Source organism: Podarcis gaigeae (genome assembly GCF_964106915.1).
Source record: "Podarcis gaigeae genome assembly, chromosome: 2".
Classification (NCBI taxonomy): Eukaryota; Metazoa; Chordata; class Lepidosauria; order Squamata; family Lacertidae; genus Podarcis; species Podarcis gaigeae.
The window spans coordinates 105,772,750-105,791,376 of NC_139679.1; the positions used below are offsets into that span (position 1 = coordinate 105,772,750).

The following is an 18,627-nucleotide window of genomic DNA, read 5'->3' on the forward strand; positions in this document are numbered from 1 at the left end:
AGCTGTTTCACAAAGTTGAAGCTAGAATGACAATCATTCTTCTTGGGTGCATCACAGAACAGAGTGGCAAGAAATGGTGAAGAACATTATAGACCAAGACTGAATTGCTGTATGAACAGTGATGCCAGGGCAATATATTATCCAAACATAAATGGCAATTAAGAGCGGGTTGAACTCTGTGTTTGCACAAAATGACGGAGAGATAAACAGATGCCGCCTGGATTCTTCATTTTGGAATGGTGAAGCAGAAAAAAAAGCTGTCATGGCATGCTAACCTTGAAACAGGAAACTATGTTTTCGCCTTTTATCACTACACCATTCCAAAGAATACCTACAGAGGGGTTTGCTACCTTATTGAATTCTAACCTTTCACTGCTCACTGACACTTGCTGATGCTGGACTGCCTCTATAAGTAGCACAGGCCAACCTTTCATAACCTGCCCAAGTATCAGGTTTTATACTGACTGCACTCATAGCTTCCTTGCACTCTCTTCAAGGACTGTCAGGATGTTGCGGAAAATCTGAAGTGCCCAAAGTGGGTCCCCATGTAGCAGAGCAAAGCAGACGTTGGGTTTTATATATATTTGAGTGTTATGGCACTGATGGAAAATCACTAGTGTTATAGAACAGCCTTTTTTTGTAGCCTGTGGCGCATCACTGAGAGCACAGGGGGAGAATCTCTTCATCTCTCTATCATTCGCAGGCTAAAGAAAGAGGGATATGTCAAAATCCCTCTTCCAGGCAGAGAAAACAGGAAGAGAATACTAGGGAAGAACAGATCATAAATTTTAAAAAAAAACTTTTAAAACAGCTCTTTCCTTTTCTTATTTATGTCACTTAAGACACCAGTACAAATGACAACTTAAATACTACCATAAATATCACTTTCCTGATGCCTTATAAGGTTATTTGTTAGTAGACACGCTAGATGAGCAACAACGCTTTTGCAAGCGCTTCAGCTTTGTTCACTGTTTATACTAGGCATAAATATCCTTCTTTGGTTGCCTGATGTGTGCAGAGTAGCAAATATTTTCTCCAAAAAGCCAACTGAAAAAATGTTTTGTGACAGAATAATGCATCAGTAATTGACTAGCAAAAATTAGCTGGTTTGCATAGTAATTTGGTCATTTGACTGGAGTGCTTTAACCTAAGGATTGATTTGCTTTTTTATTCTTTTCAATTAGTGTCCCATTATCCTATCCATTAAAAACTCTGGGAGTTCCTTAGTTAATTTATATTCAATATTTGTAAATTGCCTTAGATGACAGTATTCAGAAAGTAGAACGATATAATATTTCTCCCCCTGCCATAAACTAGAACTTCCAGTGGAATCAATTAGCAGTAGGCTCAAGACATAAAACCAAGGACTTCGTAAGACAGTGCATAATTTAAGAAATTCACTTTCACAAAATGTCCCCAAAGATTGAACCAACTGCTATTAGCCATGGAACCACTATGTAGTGAGGCACAATGGCACCTGCAAGCCCACAGTGGGCAAGAGTAAGATGGACTAAATAGACCTTTGGTCTGATCTGGCATAAAATTATAGAGTTGTAGAGCTGGAAGGGACCAGAAAGGTCATGTACTCATATACTTGGTCTAAGGCTGAAGTTCTATGTACAATTTACTAGTGATTAAGTCTACTGGACTCAAGGGGCTTACTTCTGAGTAAACAGGCACAGGGACTGGGCTGTGGCATTCTATTTTTTCTTTCTTTCTAACTAATCTATAGCAGGTGTGGGTCTTTCATTCTCCAGATGTTGCTGACCTGTAATGCCCATTATTCCTGACCATTGGCCATGCCCGCAAGGACTGATGGGAGTTGTAGTTCAGCAAATATCTAAAGGGCCAAAGTTTCCCACTTTTGCTCTATGTGGAAAAGCATGAACAGTCATATGCTAACTGAAGACTTAAAAAATAATAATACTGCGTTTGATGGGTAAGAAAAGAGTAGTTAACATTAGTTGATTTCAGGCTGATTCTCTGTATTGTGAGGTTAAAGCCAGAGAATCGTTTTCAAAAGTTTTCTTACAGATTCGTGGAGAATACCTCTTAAGACTGCAGCACCAGAGTGGTTACTTCCTGCTAGCAGACCAACTATTTAAAAATGTCAAAAAGAATAACAGAGTTTTGGTCTTTAACAGCTTTTGAGTAGTTTGCTAAACCTAAGTTGAATTTGTAGGGCAGCTGGCAGTGCAGTGGTACCTCGGGTTACAAACACTTTGGGTTACAGACTCTGCTAACCCAGAAGTAGTACCTCAGGTTAAGAACCTTGCCCCAGGATGAGAACAGAAATCACGCAGCGGCAGCGCAGTGCCGCGCCCCATTACTTAAAGTGGTACCTCAAGTTAAGAATAGTTTCAGGTTAAGAACGGACCTCCGGAACAAATTAAGCTCATAACCAGAGGTACCACTGTAGCTTGAAATTACAGCAAAAAAGACCATTGGCAATGCTGCTGATAGATATGCTGAAATGGCTCCACTGTGCCACGTTTTGTGGAATAAGTAATAAACCAATTTTATAGTACACCTACTTATACCAGATGAAAGTACAAATTTCTAGCAGCAACAATAGAATGAACAATGCCTGAAAAGTGATTTTTCCTCTACCCAATCTCACTTGCCAAGGAAGGACTGATACTGACCTTCATTGAGAGTCCAAGCTGGGCCCATGGGTAGCAACTCATACCAAAGTAAGTGAGCAGAGGCATTTAGAGTTACTGTAGAAAGGTCCAGCTTTCCAGAACACCAGCTACGCACTCTTCCTTTCAAATACTGACAATAGACAAGGCAACAGAATGCACAAATCCTTAATACAGCAAGAGAAAAAGAGGCACTGAGGTGGCTGAGGCAGGTACTTCCCCAAGTGGTACCAACGTGAAGCACTAGGCTATTGCTATTGCCAAGGTCATTCACCTAATGACAAAGGCGCAAGAATTCTTGTGAATATGCTGCTCTTGAGGAGGAAGAACAAGGTGAACCTCTGAGTCAACAATGATTATGTTGCAAAGAACTAACAAGATAAGACATCAAATAAAAGTAGTAAACACAACAAAAGCAATGCTACCTGATCTAGATTTTTGAAGAGGAGGATATCTTTGCATGCTTCTTGCAATCTGCATCTCTGCTCATCTGTTTTGGGATTTACTACCTGCAAAACATAACAAAAGGAAAGAATTATAGGAGAATAAGCCAGTTTAAATTTAGAATATACCATCTTACTTTAAATCTGAACAGTGAAAATTCAAACATGTGTACAGAAATAGGTACCCAAATTTGATCGATAGACGGGTGTGTGGAAATTCCACTGGTGGAACAGGGCTTCCCAGTACAAACATGTGGACCACCACCCCTGCCAAAAAAACACCAAACTCATCCAAGTGTCAAAGGACCTTCTGGAATGAGTAAAATGGGAGAATTTGGCAGGGTTCCCTTGCACAAGTGGGACTGTATTTCTGTTCACACAAAACATCTCTGTTTGGTATCCAATGATTAAATGGATATCATTAAGTGCACCTCAGTAAATTTCATGTTCTATGTTTGTTGGAGAGTACTCTGAAAATACCTAAGGAGCAAGTTTTCCCATTGCTATCTAGTTTGTTATTCATTTTTAAAAACTTTAAATAACTTGAGAAAATGAGAGAAAGAGAATGCTAGTTTACAAGTGTAACTATATTTGCTCTAGAGATGTTTTCCCTATTTGAAAATATGGACTTATCCCATGAAAGATACGAATGTTTGAGAGTATGAACAGTTTGTTAAGGAATATTGAGCATTCTCTAAAAACAACTGCATCTGAAATCCCAAACAAGCCTATACATACTTTTAAAAATTGTATAAAACAAATGTTTCTGCTTTTTACAGCATGTGGAATAATGCTGGGAGTTTTTAGGGGGGGTGATAGGTATCTCCTACTATTAGTCAAATTCTTGAAAAAGTAATGCATCCCACTTCTACAAAGAGGCATTAAGAGACGTGAGGAAATCTGGGTATCAATTTTACTAATTTTTGCATGCCACCACAAGTAGTATGATCAAAGTCTCACAGATAAAAGGCCTTCAAGTATAATTGTGAAAACCCTTTGCTGTTCAATCTGTAACACAGCTGCAATGTCCTACAGAACAAAGTGTTGCTGCATCACTTATGACTTCACTTTGTAAACCCACAGATCCATGTTATAATGAAGCCAGGTAGCACACACAGAACTGCTTATTGTAAAACCAACAGTATCTGTCCCATGAATCTGTGCAAAAATCAGATACGATTTGTTCATTCTCCCTTACCCTTGGTTCTGTGTCTTCCTCTTCTTCATCTGGGTTGAATGCTTCTGCACAGACTTGAAAGAGAAGAAAAGAGAATTTTAAAAATTATAAAAATGCATAGAGAACAATGAACTGTGTGTGTGTGTGTGTGTGTGCGCGCGCATGCGTGCATGTAAGCTTGCCATGCTGCATTGCAACCTCTTTATTGTGTATGAGGAAGATGTACTGATATCTTCAATTGTTATTGCTCCCAGTTTTGGCTAACTGTTCAGTAGAAAACACGCTATTGCAATTGTCTAAGGCATGTCCAAAGTCCGTTTCTGGGCCCTAATCTGGCCCGCCAGTCAATTTAATCCGCCCACCATGGCAGTATATGTCCTGGGGTAAAATCCTAAAAAAAGTTCAGCAACTTCAATCCTTGATCAGTTCACTTCATCAAATCAGGCCCTCTTTGAAAAAAGTTTGGGCACCCCTGGTCTAAGTAAAGCAAAGGCTTCTTCCTCAATTGCATAATCCCCAATGGCTGGCTTGGTTTAGCACATTAAGTCAAAGTCACTCAGCAGATAGCTAGAGGGGGGAATTGAAAGCTTTTTCTGTTGGGGAGCTGAATAATATTTCTGTGACCTTATCACCTTCTATAGGGTAAATTCAAATTATATATATGCATGGGAATTAACAGGAGGATGAGGAATTAGTTCTTGTATATCTGTCACTGTTATATTTGTATGGTGACTGCAGGGCTCTGCCCTTCAAGCTATAAATTATAAAAGTGTCATTTACTGTAGTTGTCTTGTTGCTTTGGGACTAAAGCTGTTTGCAAAGAAGCAACTTTGCAATATCCAGCACCTTGGCACATTAGAGGAAAATTTGGACTGGCTGACGCTACAGTTTGCAAACCAGAAATGTCTAATATTCTCTTAGACTATTGTGTTGTTCACGTGTTAAAAACGAATTACTTATGCATTAAACTCCGTTTTTGTAAATAAATTTTTACTGAACTGATTTTACAATTTCAACTTCAAAAATTGTTTTTGACACCCCCCCCAAAAAAAAAGGGGGGGAAGAATGAGAAATACAAAATATCCAACACAAAGAACTAAAATAAAAAAATTAATAACATCTTTTGGAGGGTTCTCTTTAACCTCCTGACTTCCCTCCATTTCCTTTACTGGTTCATTGAATATATATATTTTCTGCATAATTATACTTAAACCTCTTTTTTCATATCCATATTATTGTATTCTAATTGCATACCATCAGTTTTTATTGTTTCAGTTCAAATTTCCTTCCATAAACTTTATCTTATTTTAACTACTTGCAAGTGTTTGGGTCAAACCCTGCCAATTTTTCTACTTGTTTACAATATTTTTGTACATATACAATAAATGCCTCCCATTTTTGCATTAAACTCTTTTTAAGCATCTGCTGTATTTCATAAATATGGCTGCATCTAAAGAATCCCCCCCCCCACGCTTTAACTATTCACAAGCTTTATGCTACCTAAGTCCCATAGGACCTACACAGCCAGAAGTTACAAACACAGCAAGTGTGCGAACACAGATTACTGCAATTACAGAAAATTGGGATTTGGTCTATATAGAATTGTTTCATTAAGTGATATAGATGCTGGAGATCTATGAAGAGATTTAAAATGTTGTGGAACTGAATGGTACAATAGTTAAAATCCAAAAAAATAAAGGGAAAGGGTCCAGACTCCTGGTGCTGTTTGGAGAATAGGAAAGGAGTGCAGGAAGCAGAGGCTGCATGGAAAATGGGTCATATATATGTCTGTGGATGAAGAGGTCACAACATTCCTTTGGGTGGAAGCAGATACTATTGCTCAGGGTTACACTGTCCTATACTGTCCCCATATGACAATTGGGCTTAGAGCTACGTATCATAATTAAATCTTTGGTTAGCAGGATTGCCTGGGGGCCTTAACTAGCCCTGCTTAAAGCGGAAAAGAACTAGAGATTACACTGGATACAAAAATCCTGCTTTACGAGAAAAACTTCATTCTCACTGAACATGGATGGGTACATTCTGCATCAATATAACCACCAATACTAACAAAATGATATTGTGGATCTGTATTTGCTATCCAGAAAGAATAAGGGTTCCGTATACTGTGAAACTAAATATTTAAACTGAAGCATGGGAGATTTTATCAACCCAATCTGTATTAAAAGAAGCAAATAAATTTTATAACTGAAGTTGAGTCATATACAGAAAGATTACTTGAACAGGATACATTAAGTCAATGATACCTCATTTTCTGGTGCAGGATAAAGCCCCTAGGGAACTCTGAACACACATCCCCTAAAGCAGGCATGTCCAAAGTCTGTTTTGGGGACCTAATGCAGCCCGCTGGGCGGCTTAATCCGGCCGCTGTGGCAGTTTATTTCCTGGGCTAAAATCCTAAAAGAACTCAACAACTTCAACCCTAAAAGAAGCTCAACAACTTCAATCCTAAAAAAAAAAAGTAAACAAGTTTGGTCGGCCCCCACAGCCCTTCACTTCATCAAATCTTTGAAAAAAGTTTGGACACCACTGCCCTAAAGCCTTCCAAAGACTTAGAACAGTCATTTTCAATTTTGAAGGGTCATTTTATTCTACTATACCATTATACTGAAACAGAAAAGCAACTCAAATTTGTATTCAGAGCAATTAAATGTTGTTCCCAACTATTCTGAATATAAATCTGAGAGTTTAGCTTTTTAAAAATTGGTGTGGCTGTCTGCAAACATTGGGCTGTAGTCAACTAAATCCCATACCATTCTCTACAAATAAAGCCAAGTGTTGTAACTCTCCAACGGTTTGACTTTACCCCCTTAGGCGCACTCTTCCATTGTTTCACGAAACAGACGGATGCCACCCTTCAATGGGTCAACTCTGAGTAGGACTAGCATTACCGTATTTTTCGCTCTATAACACGCACCTGACCATAACACGCACATCGTTTTTAGAGGAGGAAAACAAGGGAAAAAACATTCTGAATGAAACAGTGGATCTATCATTTTTGTGCTTCATGCTGTGGCCACAGACATGTGATCTGATGGTGAATTTGGGGTGACCCAATGCAAAAATCCTGAGAATCCCTGTGGATCCATGCTTTGTAACCACGTTTTTGCACCACTGCAGCCCCAGGCAACAGTGTGTGTGTGATTTTGGGGGGGCAGGCTGTAGCCATGGACATGCTATGTGCTCTGATGGTGAATTTGGGCTGACCCAATGCAAAGATCCTGAGGATCCATGTGGATCCATGCTTTTTAACCACATTTTTGCACCATTGCAGCCCCAGGCAACAGTGTGTGCGTGATTTTTGGGGGGCAGGCTGTAGCCATGGACATGCTATGTGATCTGATGGTGAATTTGGGGTGACCCAATACAAACATCCTGAGGATCCATGTGGATCCATGCTTTTTAACCACATTTTAAGTGGGGAGGGAAGGTAAAACACAGAATGGACAAGGAGCACGAGAGGGGTGTGCAGAGAAGCAGCTGGCTAAGAATGCAGGAGAGGGGTATAACAGGAGGGAGGAAAGGAAGGCAAAAGTTTTCCCTCACCTACCCACCCAAGCCAGCCAGCTCTCTCTCTCTCTCTCTCTCTCTCTCTCTCTCTCTCTCTCCTGCATGTTTTCAGCAGCACTGGAGCACAGAGACGACACTCTGCTTTCCCCTCTGCTTGCCTGGAGGGGAGGGGCTTTCCCTGCTCTTTGTTCCATTTGAGCAAACACAGCAAGGAAACAGAGAAGGGTGGGCAGTAAGACCCTGAGGCAGAATGCAGGAAAGCAGCCGCTTCCTCTTTTCAGGTTTCCCTTCTCCGAGACACGCGATTTGATTTTTGCCTGCTTTTTTTTTGCCTCTACTCACGCCATTTAGCTCCAGGGACCACACATTCGCTCAATAACACGCACAGACATTTCCCCTTCCTTTTTAGGAGAAAAAAATCTGCGTGTTATAGAGGGGAAAATACGGTAAATGCCACCTAGGGTTTCATCCAATGCCAGTCCTACTCAGAATAGATATAGTCAACTTAATGAACCTGACTTTGTGCTCAATGCACCCAACCAGCCCTGTCTGTAGAAGATCTGTGCAAGAACTTCCCCTCGCGCAACAGGGCCCCCCCCACTCTACTCCCACTGTGAGCCCCCCAAAACCACAGGGGGGCCCATTTCACCTAGGAATCAGGAATGTTTGCACAGACTGGAAGAAGCTGTTACAGCTTCAAACAAAACAGTTGTCTTTTTCTATCTCATTTTATCTCTCCTTGCTTATTCTAAAATTTTTATGTAAACAGGTTTGTGGGGCCCACCTGAAAAGCGATATATACCATATTTCACTGCGTAATGGTCGCCACTGCGTAATAGTCACACCCCCTTTCTTTGGTCCCTAAAATTGGTCCCCAAAGCATTCATCACACAATAGTCACAAGGTGTAACTCTCATCGTGTGTATTCTCAGTACCAAAAACAAGTACCATATTTTTTGCTCTATAATACTCACTTTTTCCCTCCTAAAAAGTAAGGGGAAATGTGTGTGCGTCTTATGGAGCGAATGCAGGCTGCGCAGCTATCCCAGAAGCCAGAACAGCAAGAGGGATCGCTGCTTTCACTGTGCAGAGATCCCTCTTCCTGTTCTGGCTTCTGGGATTCAGAATATTTTTTTTTCTTGTTTTCCTCCTCCAAAAACTAGGTGCGTCTTATGGTCTGGTGCGTCTTATAGAGCGAAAAATACAGTACGCCTACGCTGAAATACTACTGTAGTAGAATCTCAAATTACAACTAGGACAAATGCATTTCATAGAATCATAGAATCATAGAGTTGGAAGAGACCACAAGGGCCATCGAGTCCAACCCCAAGCAGGAAACACCATCAGAACACTCCTGACATATGGTTGTCAAGCCTCTGCTTAAAGACCTCCAAAGAAGGAGACTCCACCACACTCCTTGGCAGCAAATTCCACTGTCAAACAGCTCTTACTGTCAGGAAGTTCTTCCTAATGTTTAGGTGGAATCTTCTTTCTTGTAGTTTGGATCCATTGCTCCGTGTCCGCTTCTCTGGAGCAGAGAAAACAACCTTTCTCCCTCCTCTATGTGACATCCTTTTCTTACCTTACAGTTACAAACAGCTGAGAGAATTGAGATCCTATGTCACCTGTCACGTGGCAAGGTTGGAATGGTGTTGAGTCCTCCCTTCCTTGCCATCCTGCAATTCATTTTACTGTAAGAGATTCACCTGCTACTTCTTCCTTTCTAGCTGGAATCTATGTGTTTGGAGCCAAGCCAATCCCATTAGTTCCTTGTTCAGATCTGAACTTTAATTAAGGCTCCATTAAAAGATGAATCTATAACTTCTACTTTGCTTTGATTGCAAGACTAAAGAGAATAAGTCTGAAGGGTGGGGGATTCTCCTATGCAAGAACCAGTTGTAAGGTCATTTTGAATGAGCTGATATGTGTTGAGTGAAGTTTAACTGCCTCTCCCGCCTGAAACCATTCACAGAATTCAAAAAAAGTCCTGGAGACAGTGAAAGGCTCCATGCAGCCCTAAGCAAGAACAATAAAAGATTTATAAAAAGAAATTATGACCTGTATTGACAGCAAATACTCTTTCAAGTGAATATATTATGGTATGCTCAAGTCATTCAGTAAAATTGAGCAGGAGAAGGTTCTTGCCCAAACAATTTATTCCTTCAACACATTACGTGGAATGCACTGCTGAAAGGTGCAGTCGTAATCACTAGCTTAGACAGCTTTTTAAAAAGATATGTCCTCTGTGGATTTGTCTGAATAGATATTTAAACATGACAGCTAAAGGTGCTGTTCCATATTTGAAGGCGGTATACCTCCAATTACCAGTTGCTGAAGACAAATTGGCACAGGATGCTTATCACTATACCATGCTGTGTTTTTCCCAGGAGCACACAGCTAGCTACTCCAAGAGATAGTGGGTGGCCTAGATGGCTCATTGGTTGGATCCAGAAAGGCAGGTATTCTTGGTCTGACCTGGAAAGTGCCCTCAACTTTATTTATAATCTCTTCCCTTCTCACCTTTCTATAGCAACACTCAGGTCAGTATACAATTAAAAGCAGCACAGCAAAATATACACTCAATTATCCAGATTTTTCTGGTCTCCCCCCCCCCCTTCTCTTTTGTAAGTATGGTTGCTTTCAAACCAGAAATTTCTTGCCTTTTTTTGGAGTCTGCTTACACAGTGAAAGTAAAGATGCCTAAGAACAGCAAAAGATTAAGAGTCAGAATTGTTTTAACCTTACTTTGTTCCTCTTCTGTTTATGTTTTGCTGGAGTCTACACCATTAAGAATTTTACAGAGGCGCTCATTTGTACTCTATTCACTAGTCTGACAGTACAAAACTCTTGGAACATTGCCCAGCTTATTGAAGTGAATAAACCTGAGCAGAGAGAGAAAAGCAAGCCTTTTATAAAATCTGAAAGGAACCCCAGAAGCCTGCAAGTCACTGGAGATCAAAGGTTTATGCAGTTTCCTAGCCACATTATGCATAAATGCAGCATTAGTTGAGATACTTATTTGTACTCTCCTACAGAGAAAAAGTACTGTGTAAGTAAAGCATTGTCACTCTGCTAGTTAAGCATTCATTCAGGAATTAACACAACACATTCTAACATTAACAAACATAAAGCTGAGATGAACAGCACTACAAATATCATGTCTTCTTTTTTCTATTTCCTCCCACAATTAAGCAAAAATCAAATAGATGGAAATGTGCTGTTTTATATATAGTGTCAGGCAGGATTCGAGATAAAAGTGCTCTTAGACAAAAAGTCACAGCATCTTCTCTTGTAGAAATACATTCCATGTTTTACTTTGCATTTGAGTGAAGGAATGACACAGAATGCTAGACAGAAGCAGCGTTATCCTCATCCAGAGAGAAACTCATCAAAAAGAGGAACAAGGGTTTAAAATCTCCTTAAACGTGGTAACACAATAAATGAAACAAAAGAGTGCCCCCCACTCAGAAATGAGTTACTACTGTATTTTGCTTTCTTTATAGTCTTCCTAGATGATACAACAAGGTCTGAATTGAACTACAATGACCGTTTCGTGGGGGGGAGGGTTTCTATTCCCGGCCCCCCGCATGCATCGGTGGAGCACATATGAGCACACCACACCCCGTTACACTCTTTTAGTGACATGTTTAACGATGCTTTCATGTCACTTCCAGGTTCAGCGCTGTGCACTCAATCACGCATCATTCTGATGCACGTTAATCGGTCCTTGCCAGTACTTTACATTATTGCTCATATGACAGCTGTGGTAAATGAGTTCAATAACTGAGGTGAATTAATGATATGGGGGAAGAGACGCGGGTGGCGCTGTGGTCTAAACCACAGAGCCTAGGGCTTGCCAATCAGAAGGTCGGCGGTTCGAATCCCCGCGATGGGGTGAGCTCCCGTTGTTCAGTCCCAGCTCCTGCCAACCTAGCAGTTCGAAAGCATGTCAAAGTGCAAGTAGATAAACAGGTACCGCTCTGGCAGGAAGGTAAATGGTGTTTCCATGCGCTCCTCTGGTTCGCCAGAAGCGGCTTAGTCATGCTGGCCACATGACCTGGAAGCTGTCTGCGGACAAACGTCGGCTCCCTCAGCCAGTAAAGCGAGATGAGCTCCACAACCCCAGAGTTGTCTGCAACTGGACCTAACGGTCAGGAGTACCTTTATCTTTACCTTTACTGATATGGAGATTAATATTCTTGAGCTTCAGTTTCGAGTTCCTGTAAGTTATTTGTCATGTCTCTAGTTGGTTACATGAAAATAAAGCTTGGAGGCCTATTCTTTCTCTGTTGATTGCATTGGTGACTCATGCAAGGTTACATTATCAGTATTACAGCTATGGTTATTGTTATCAACCAATATTGTTACCAACCATTGATATCAGGTTTGAAGTCAGTTCACATGATCAAACAACAAGAAATCTGGGTTCCGGAACATATGCCTACAAACTGCTTTGCATTCAAAGTGACATGTTCGACAGCCACATTTTTGTAATTCTACGTCACCAGTACAGCAGAATAGTAAGGAATTGGTTATTGTACACTGACCTGCTGAATACACTGGGCAAGTTCACAAATCACAATAAACCACAGTTAAAAACAAAGTATGGTGTGATTTCAACAAGCAGTATGTTACTCAAAAGTGCACTCATTCTCCATTTCTCCTACTGCTGACATGTCATGGTCAATAGAAGCCCAAGCATCTGGTGGGCTGTATGACCCAGAACAAGACTTACATGTTATTGAGCATATGGGATTTCTGTTTGGTCAACCGTGGGAATCAGACTTCCAGACAGAGTAATGAGACCTCCTCTGGAATTGCCCACCAAAATGGTGTCTCAACTTAATTCCCTTGGTGTCTAAAATCATCTAGTTAAGTCTCTAATGGAAATTAACAGAGGGGGTGCTCTTTATGAAGACCATGATTGTGTGACCAGTCTATGAGATATGAGATAACTAAGACACTACAGCAGTAGCATGATTAAAGCTGCACAGCCTCAAATTCCAACCCTTTTCACTGCATTTAATCTTTTAATTCCCTTGTGTAGCCTCCAAGACTAAATGTTTTCCCCAAAGCTCTACAATAGTTATTTTCCACCATAATTGGAAGCACACTCCTAAGTATCTTAACAGTCAACATAAATATAATTTTATGAGCAATGAAATGAAGGTTTTAAATCATTCTGGTCAATATTTTAAATTTTCATTATATTTTCATTGGGTTCTTCTTTCAACAGCTTCCCCCACTCCCAGGGAAGTATTTCAAAAACTTCCAAATTAAAAAGCACCACCAGAGTCTGTTGATTCAGAGAACAGAGCATGAGATGCTGATAACAACTGGAATAAAAAGCTGGTGTTAATATGACCTTGCAAACTGCAGGATCAAACAGGTTGCAGATTGCATATTTCAACAATATGTTTCCAAGCAAAGCATTCTGAGTCTACACTTAGAATCTCTCATTATTATTTTTTAAGAATATATACGTTGCTGCAGAAAAAGCAGAGTGTTGAATACTACCTTAAGGAAATAGTAGTATAGCACATAGTTGCCTGTCTTGCTTGGCTCTCCATGGGAACACAGAGAGAGAAAAGACTCAGTATAGCACAGCACATTCAGCTGAGGCTGAAAGCAAAGTCATTGCTCACCATTGTTTCTAGACAGAATGAACGCTGGAAAAGGCAAGTCCAGTTCCTCCCACTAACCTGTCACGCTTGCAGTCAGATAAAGCACCCTGACAGCATCCATATGGCTTGGATAAATCAAGTAAATCAATAAAAATACTTAACTGAAGTTCTGCCCACCCCACGCCCCGCAACATGAAAACTGCCCCCCCCAAAAAAAACATTAATCCTGGCTACGCCCATGCTTGGATATTTACTTAACCACCCATTCTTAAGGTGGTGTACTTTTACTGCAGAATTTAAGTGCTATTTTTAAGGGGGGAAATGTGCAGTGAAACCCCTACATCTATACTGCAGCCTTAGACTCTTTCCAGACAACAGTTTGTGCAGCATCAGGACATCTTTCCTCAATGAAATGCTTCTCTTCCAGACCTGTCATATTCTCCTCAGCACTCAGCTTTATTTTCTCAAAGGGAAACACATGCAATCTCGTCTCTCTCTAATGCACCCACTGCTACTGAAAATATTTGGTTTTATCCAATTAAAACATGTGTGAACAGAGTGACTTCCAAAAGTGCTACAGAACTACCCCCCCCCACGTTCCCCCCTGCACACACCCGAAATCTGCTCTGGGCATTCCCCCAATTCTCCAAAGATTTGGGTATGGTGCAGGTAGTGCACAGGTGGAAGGAAATTCTGTTCTGTTTATGAAAGTTTTTCCATGCACACAATGATTTAGTTGGATACAACTCCAAGTAGAATCTATGCAAATGGCATTGACCTTATTGCACAACTTCTGTTACATCACTTGTGGCAATGCCTCATGCCCACAACACTTTGGATCTTCAAGTTTTAGGTTAAGAAGATTCCCTCAAAGAAGAACCTACCTAGCACTTTTACATAAAAAAGTTACTGCTGCAGAGATTTCATGAGCCTTGAGGTGTTTTAGTTTTGAAGACTCTGCCCTTTTTAACCCCAGTATAGGAGAACACATCAGCTCCTTTCCCCCTCTGTATTTAAATATTAGTACACTCTTGTCAAAATTAAATAAAAAATACAAAAAAAAAATTAAAAGCAATAATGGGGAACCTGCGGCCTGTTACTATACTACAATTCCCAGCAGCCCCAGCAGCATGGTCAATGGTCAGAGTTGAGAACTGTAGTATCTAGAGAACCACAGGTTCACCACTATTCTTTTAAATCAGCTACTGATTGTTCCTGGGACCTGGGTGGCGCTGTGGATTAAACCACAGAGCCTAGGGCTTGTCGATCAGAAGGTTGGCAGTTCGAATCCCCATGACGGGGTGAGCTCCCGTTGCTTGGTCCCTGCTCCTGCCAACCTAGCAGTTCAAAAGCAAGCAGTGCAAGTAGATAAATAGGTACCACTCTGGCGGGAAGGTAAACGGTGTTTCCGTGCGTTACTCTGGTTTGCCAGAAGTGGCTTAGTCATGCTGGCCACATGACCTGGAAGCTGTACGCCAGCAACCTCGGCCAGTAAAGCAAGATGAGCGCTGTAACCCCAGAGTCATTCACGACTGGACTTAACGGTCAGGGGTCCCTTTATCTTTACTGATTGTCCCTATTTCAACAAGACATATAACCTATTATTTTGTGGGGCCAGGGTATCAGATCTTACATAAGTTTAGCATTTTTTTTTTTTTAATAAAAGGCAGCTTTATTTTTACCAGCGAGAAATGTCCTTATTCTAAAATACAATCATGGCTCTGCAAGGTCCCCATGTTCAGAGCTACAAATCTCCTAACAGGAATGTTCTATCAGCACCAGTATCCTCAAATCAATTAGAACAGCTGAAGCACAAACATTCATTCATTCATTCATTCATTTCACCTTAAAAAATGCTTGCCTTTGGTACTGTGTGGCATGTTACAGGCAAATCCTTAATCTCGGGCATGTCTAGATATGTCAGAGCCATGCACCTGACGAAGAAAAGCTGATACAAATATAGAACACACAATAGCTGTTGCATTGACTATAAAGAACACATAGTCTTTGGTCATAGAATTTTAGAGTTCAAAAAGACCCAAGGGTTATCGAGTCCAACCCCCTGCAATGCAGGAATCTCAGCTAAAGCATCCATGACAGATGGCCATCCAACCTCAGCATAAAAACCTCCAAGAAAGGAGTCCACCATCTCATGAGAGTCTGTTTGCCTGGTAGTTATTTTGACAGTTTCCTTTTCTTACGATTGCTAGTTTATCCAAACTCTCAGATTGTCCTTTATATTATCAGACATGCACTCATGAAGCAGTCACTAAGATTTAACACTAGATTGTTTCCAATGGAAAATTCCACAAAAGCATTGCACCATTTTCTCCCACTTTCCCCTTGGAACAAGTTCCTATATCAAATCCCCAAATTCCATTTTGAACATTTTACTTCACATGTATTTAAGCTGCTTTCTGTTAACACCTTTAACACAGAGACGTGACAGTTCGAACTAGTTGTTTGAACTTCATGTTCCTCAAAATATAACAAGGAAAGAACAGTAGAAGGTAAACATGTTAGTTGAGTCTATGCCAAGTCACTGCACAGAAGGAGAATTTCTGAAGAGGTTTTTGGATAAGATACCTGCCCTAAAAAAGATCCACTGGAAAATATGAGTCATTCACAACCACTACTTTACAATTCAAGGCAAGGACCCCACTTTTAGGAATATCCAATGTTTTCACATTGTTTACTTACATAATAGTTTTAAAATATCAGATCTGTGTAACGAAGGCAAATTTAGCAAGGCACTGAGTACCAAATTATGTCACTGTCTCAAAAATAAGCAGTAACGTTTGTCATGCTAAGAGCAGGGGTGGAGAGAAAAAGGATATACGAATTTTACTTTAAGCCTTTTTTGGTACACTGCTTCAGGACTCCCAGCAAGTTCTAACAAATGACTCAGGCTGTATTGCCACAATCAGTATGCAGTTTTTACAAAGGTTGTTAAACGCAAGTACTTGGCAGGAAAATACTCTTGAAAATAAGACACACACAGGGAGAGAATTATATTCTACAAATAGGGAATCTTGTTTGAAATACAGTTTCAAATTAAGCTGTTCCTGTTTCATTTAAAAAAGAATTCACTGAGTGGTTTATTTCAGTTATGAATGGAGCAGAAAGAAAACCATACTCCTTGTTCTGTGATGACCAGCCAAAAGCATACTTTTGCGCACCTATTACCCAACAGATTTCCCCACCCAGTAGAAAATGAGAGGTTGTTCCAACAGCCTATGGAGAGATATCTGTCATATAAGTACTGGTGCTTTGCATCCCCCACCTGGTAGAGTGTATGGGACTGGAGGAAAACAGGATCCAAATGGCTATCACCTCGCTAATTCATAGTTATTAACATCACACAAAATTATTATTTCTGCCATGAAAGAATTATGATCACACAAGCGAGCTATATTTTAGGAGGCTGCCCTGGAAGGCATAGTTCACATGCTCTACAAACTTGTAGTCTTATAAAGATTATACGTATTTCATTCTATTGAAGGAGCAAAAAGTAATATAGTTGTATCTTGGAAGCCGAACAGAATCCGTTCCGGACGTCTGTTTGATTTCCAAAATGTTCTAAGGGGCAGCTTCCGAAGAACGTTCACAAACCGGAACACTTACTTCCAGGTTTGCAGCGTTTGGGAGCCAAAACATTTGACTGCTAAGGCGTTCATCAACCAAGGTATGACTGTACGTACTGGGAACACAAACCAATCTGCAATCAGAACCCACCATTAATGAAATCTGCAATGAATATAGTCACTTGCAAACAAAAATTACAGTTCTGCATTTGCCCTCTGGCCTGTAAGGGATGCCACTAAAAACATCAGGATATATTGAGACTTCCCCCAGCCACACTATGGAAGGAGACAGGAAGCCTGGTCACACATAAATCAACTTGATGAATTACTGAATATATTCAGTCCCCATTGAATGTTTGGGTTGGTTTGCTGTGAGCAAGTGATTAATAGAAGATTGTTGGTTAGTGGTTTATGAAACAACCCATTAGCAGTTTAGACACAGCTTGTTCTGTATAGGTAGCTAGAACAAAGTCTATTTTTGTTGCAGCAATGTTCATTGTTAATGGTCCTTGAAATTCAGAATAAAAATTAGACACAAGCTGAAGCTGTCATAAAACCCTCAGGCAAAAATTATCTATACTGGATTTTAGAAAAAAAATGAGCTGGTCAGGTTAAGCAGGTCAAGCCATTTTGTTTTTTTAAAGCCTCATCCATCCTCTTCTCCAACAGCCTGTTTACTGATGTGTATATGGTTTATTACCTTATGCGCGCTGTATACCACAGTGAACATACAGCAGTTGCACCTTGTCAGAACTTGTCAAGAAATGTATATTCTGACAATCTGTATTACCATCTTAAAATCCTCCAACCCAAAAACTGAAATATTAGAAAAAATCCCTGACTATAGGCATAACCTCATTCATACTTTATCCTTTTCTGATGTGTTTTAAATGAGCCATTCTTTTCCCAACCTCTGTCAACTATTCATCAATACCCGTTGCCAGTAGTGGTTGTTTCTCCAAAGAGATGTCTCCCAAGTTCAATTATCCATCTCATCAGTCACTTTTAGAGGGCCAGATGTTGCATTTAACTGGAGCTCCAAGAACCAACTCCATTTTGAAACCCTTCACATTGGCTTAAAGCAAACATTTCTTGAAGTCTTAGATCCTAACTGCTATTCCAACATCATCAAGCAATATAGAAACAACTTGCCAATGGAAACTTGTATCTTACTATTTGGTACTGTTCGGCCAGCTTAAAATATTTGTTCTTTACTTCTAGGTTTAAATAAATACAATAAATGTATTTCAGATTTTGTGGGAGGGGGTTGTGGGGGAGAATCCTGCTTTACCCCACAATGATGCAGCACATGATTGCCATGGTTATTTATTCATCTATTCTTTAATATTTCTAAGTTGCTTAATATTTAAAAAAAAATCCAAGTAGTGTATGCAAATAAAATCACAAAAGCAATATCATAAATAAAAATGCCAAACAAAAATCCAGTGGTACATGGTCCATTCTTATGCATCAGGGAAAGCCTACACAGGAGTTTAGTTTGAAAACATAATGGCAAAGGGGTTAAAAGGAACAGGAGATGAGACGGGGAAGAAAAGAAACCCAAAGACTTTAAAAGCTATTGTTATTATTTTAAAAGATAATGTTTTTAAGAGCTGACTCAAGCTC

General features: G+C 40.2%; 1 protein-coding gene across 2 annotated transcripts in view; it reads right to left on the reverse strand.

Moving 5' to 3' along the window:
- PRKAR2A (protein kinase cAMP-dependent type II regulatory subunit alpha) overlaps positions 1–18,627 on the reverse strand; it is an 80,960-nt gene that overhangs the window by 23,503 nt on the left and 38,830 nt on the right. For both annotated transcript variants that reach the window (XR_014560618.1, XM_083724913.1), the window contains exons 3-4: positions 4,284–4,336; positions 3,068–3,151 (exon numbers count right to left, since the gene is read on the reverse strand). Coding sequence is in view for 1 of the 2 variants with exons in the window: in XM_083724913.1 (XP_083581039.1) it covers positions 3,068–3,151; positions 4,284–4,336 (137 nt within the window). In the remaining variant the exon portion in view is untranslated. The remainder of the gene's footprint in view (positions 1–3,067; positions 3,152–4,283; positions 4,337–18,627) is intronic.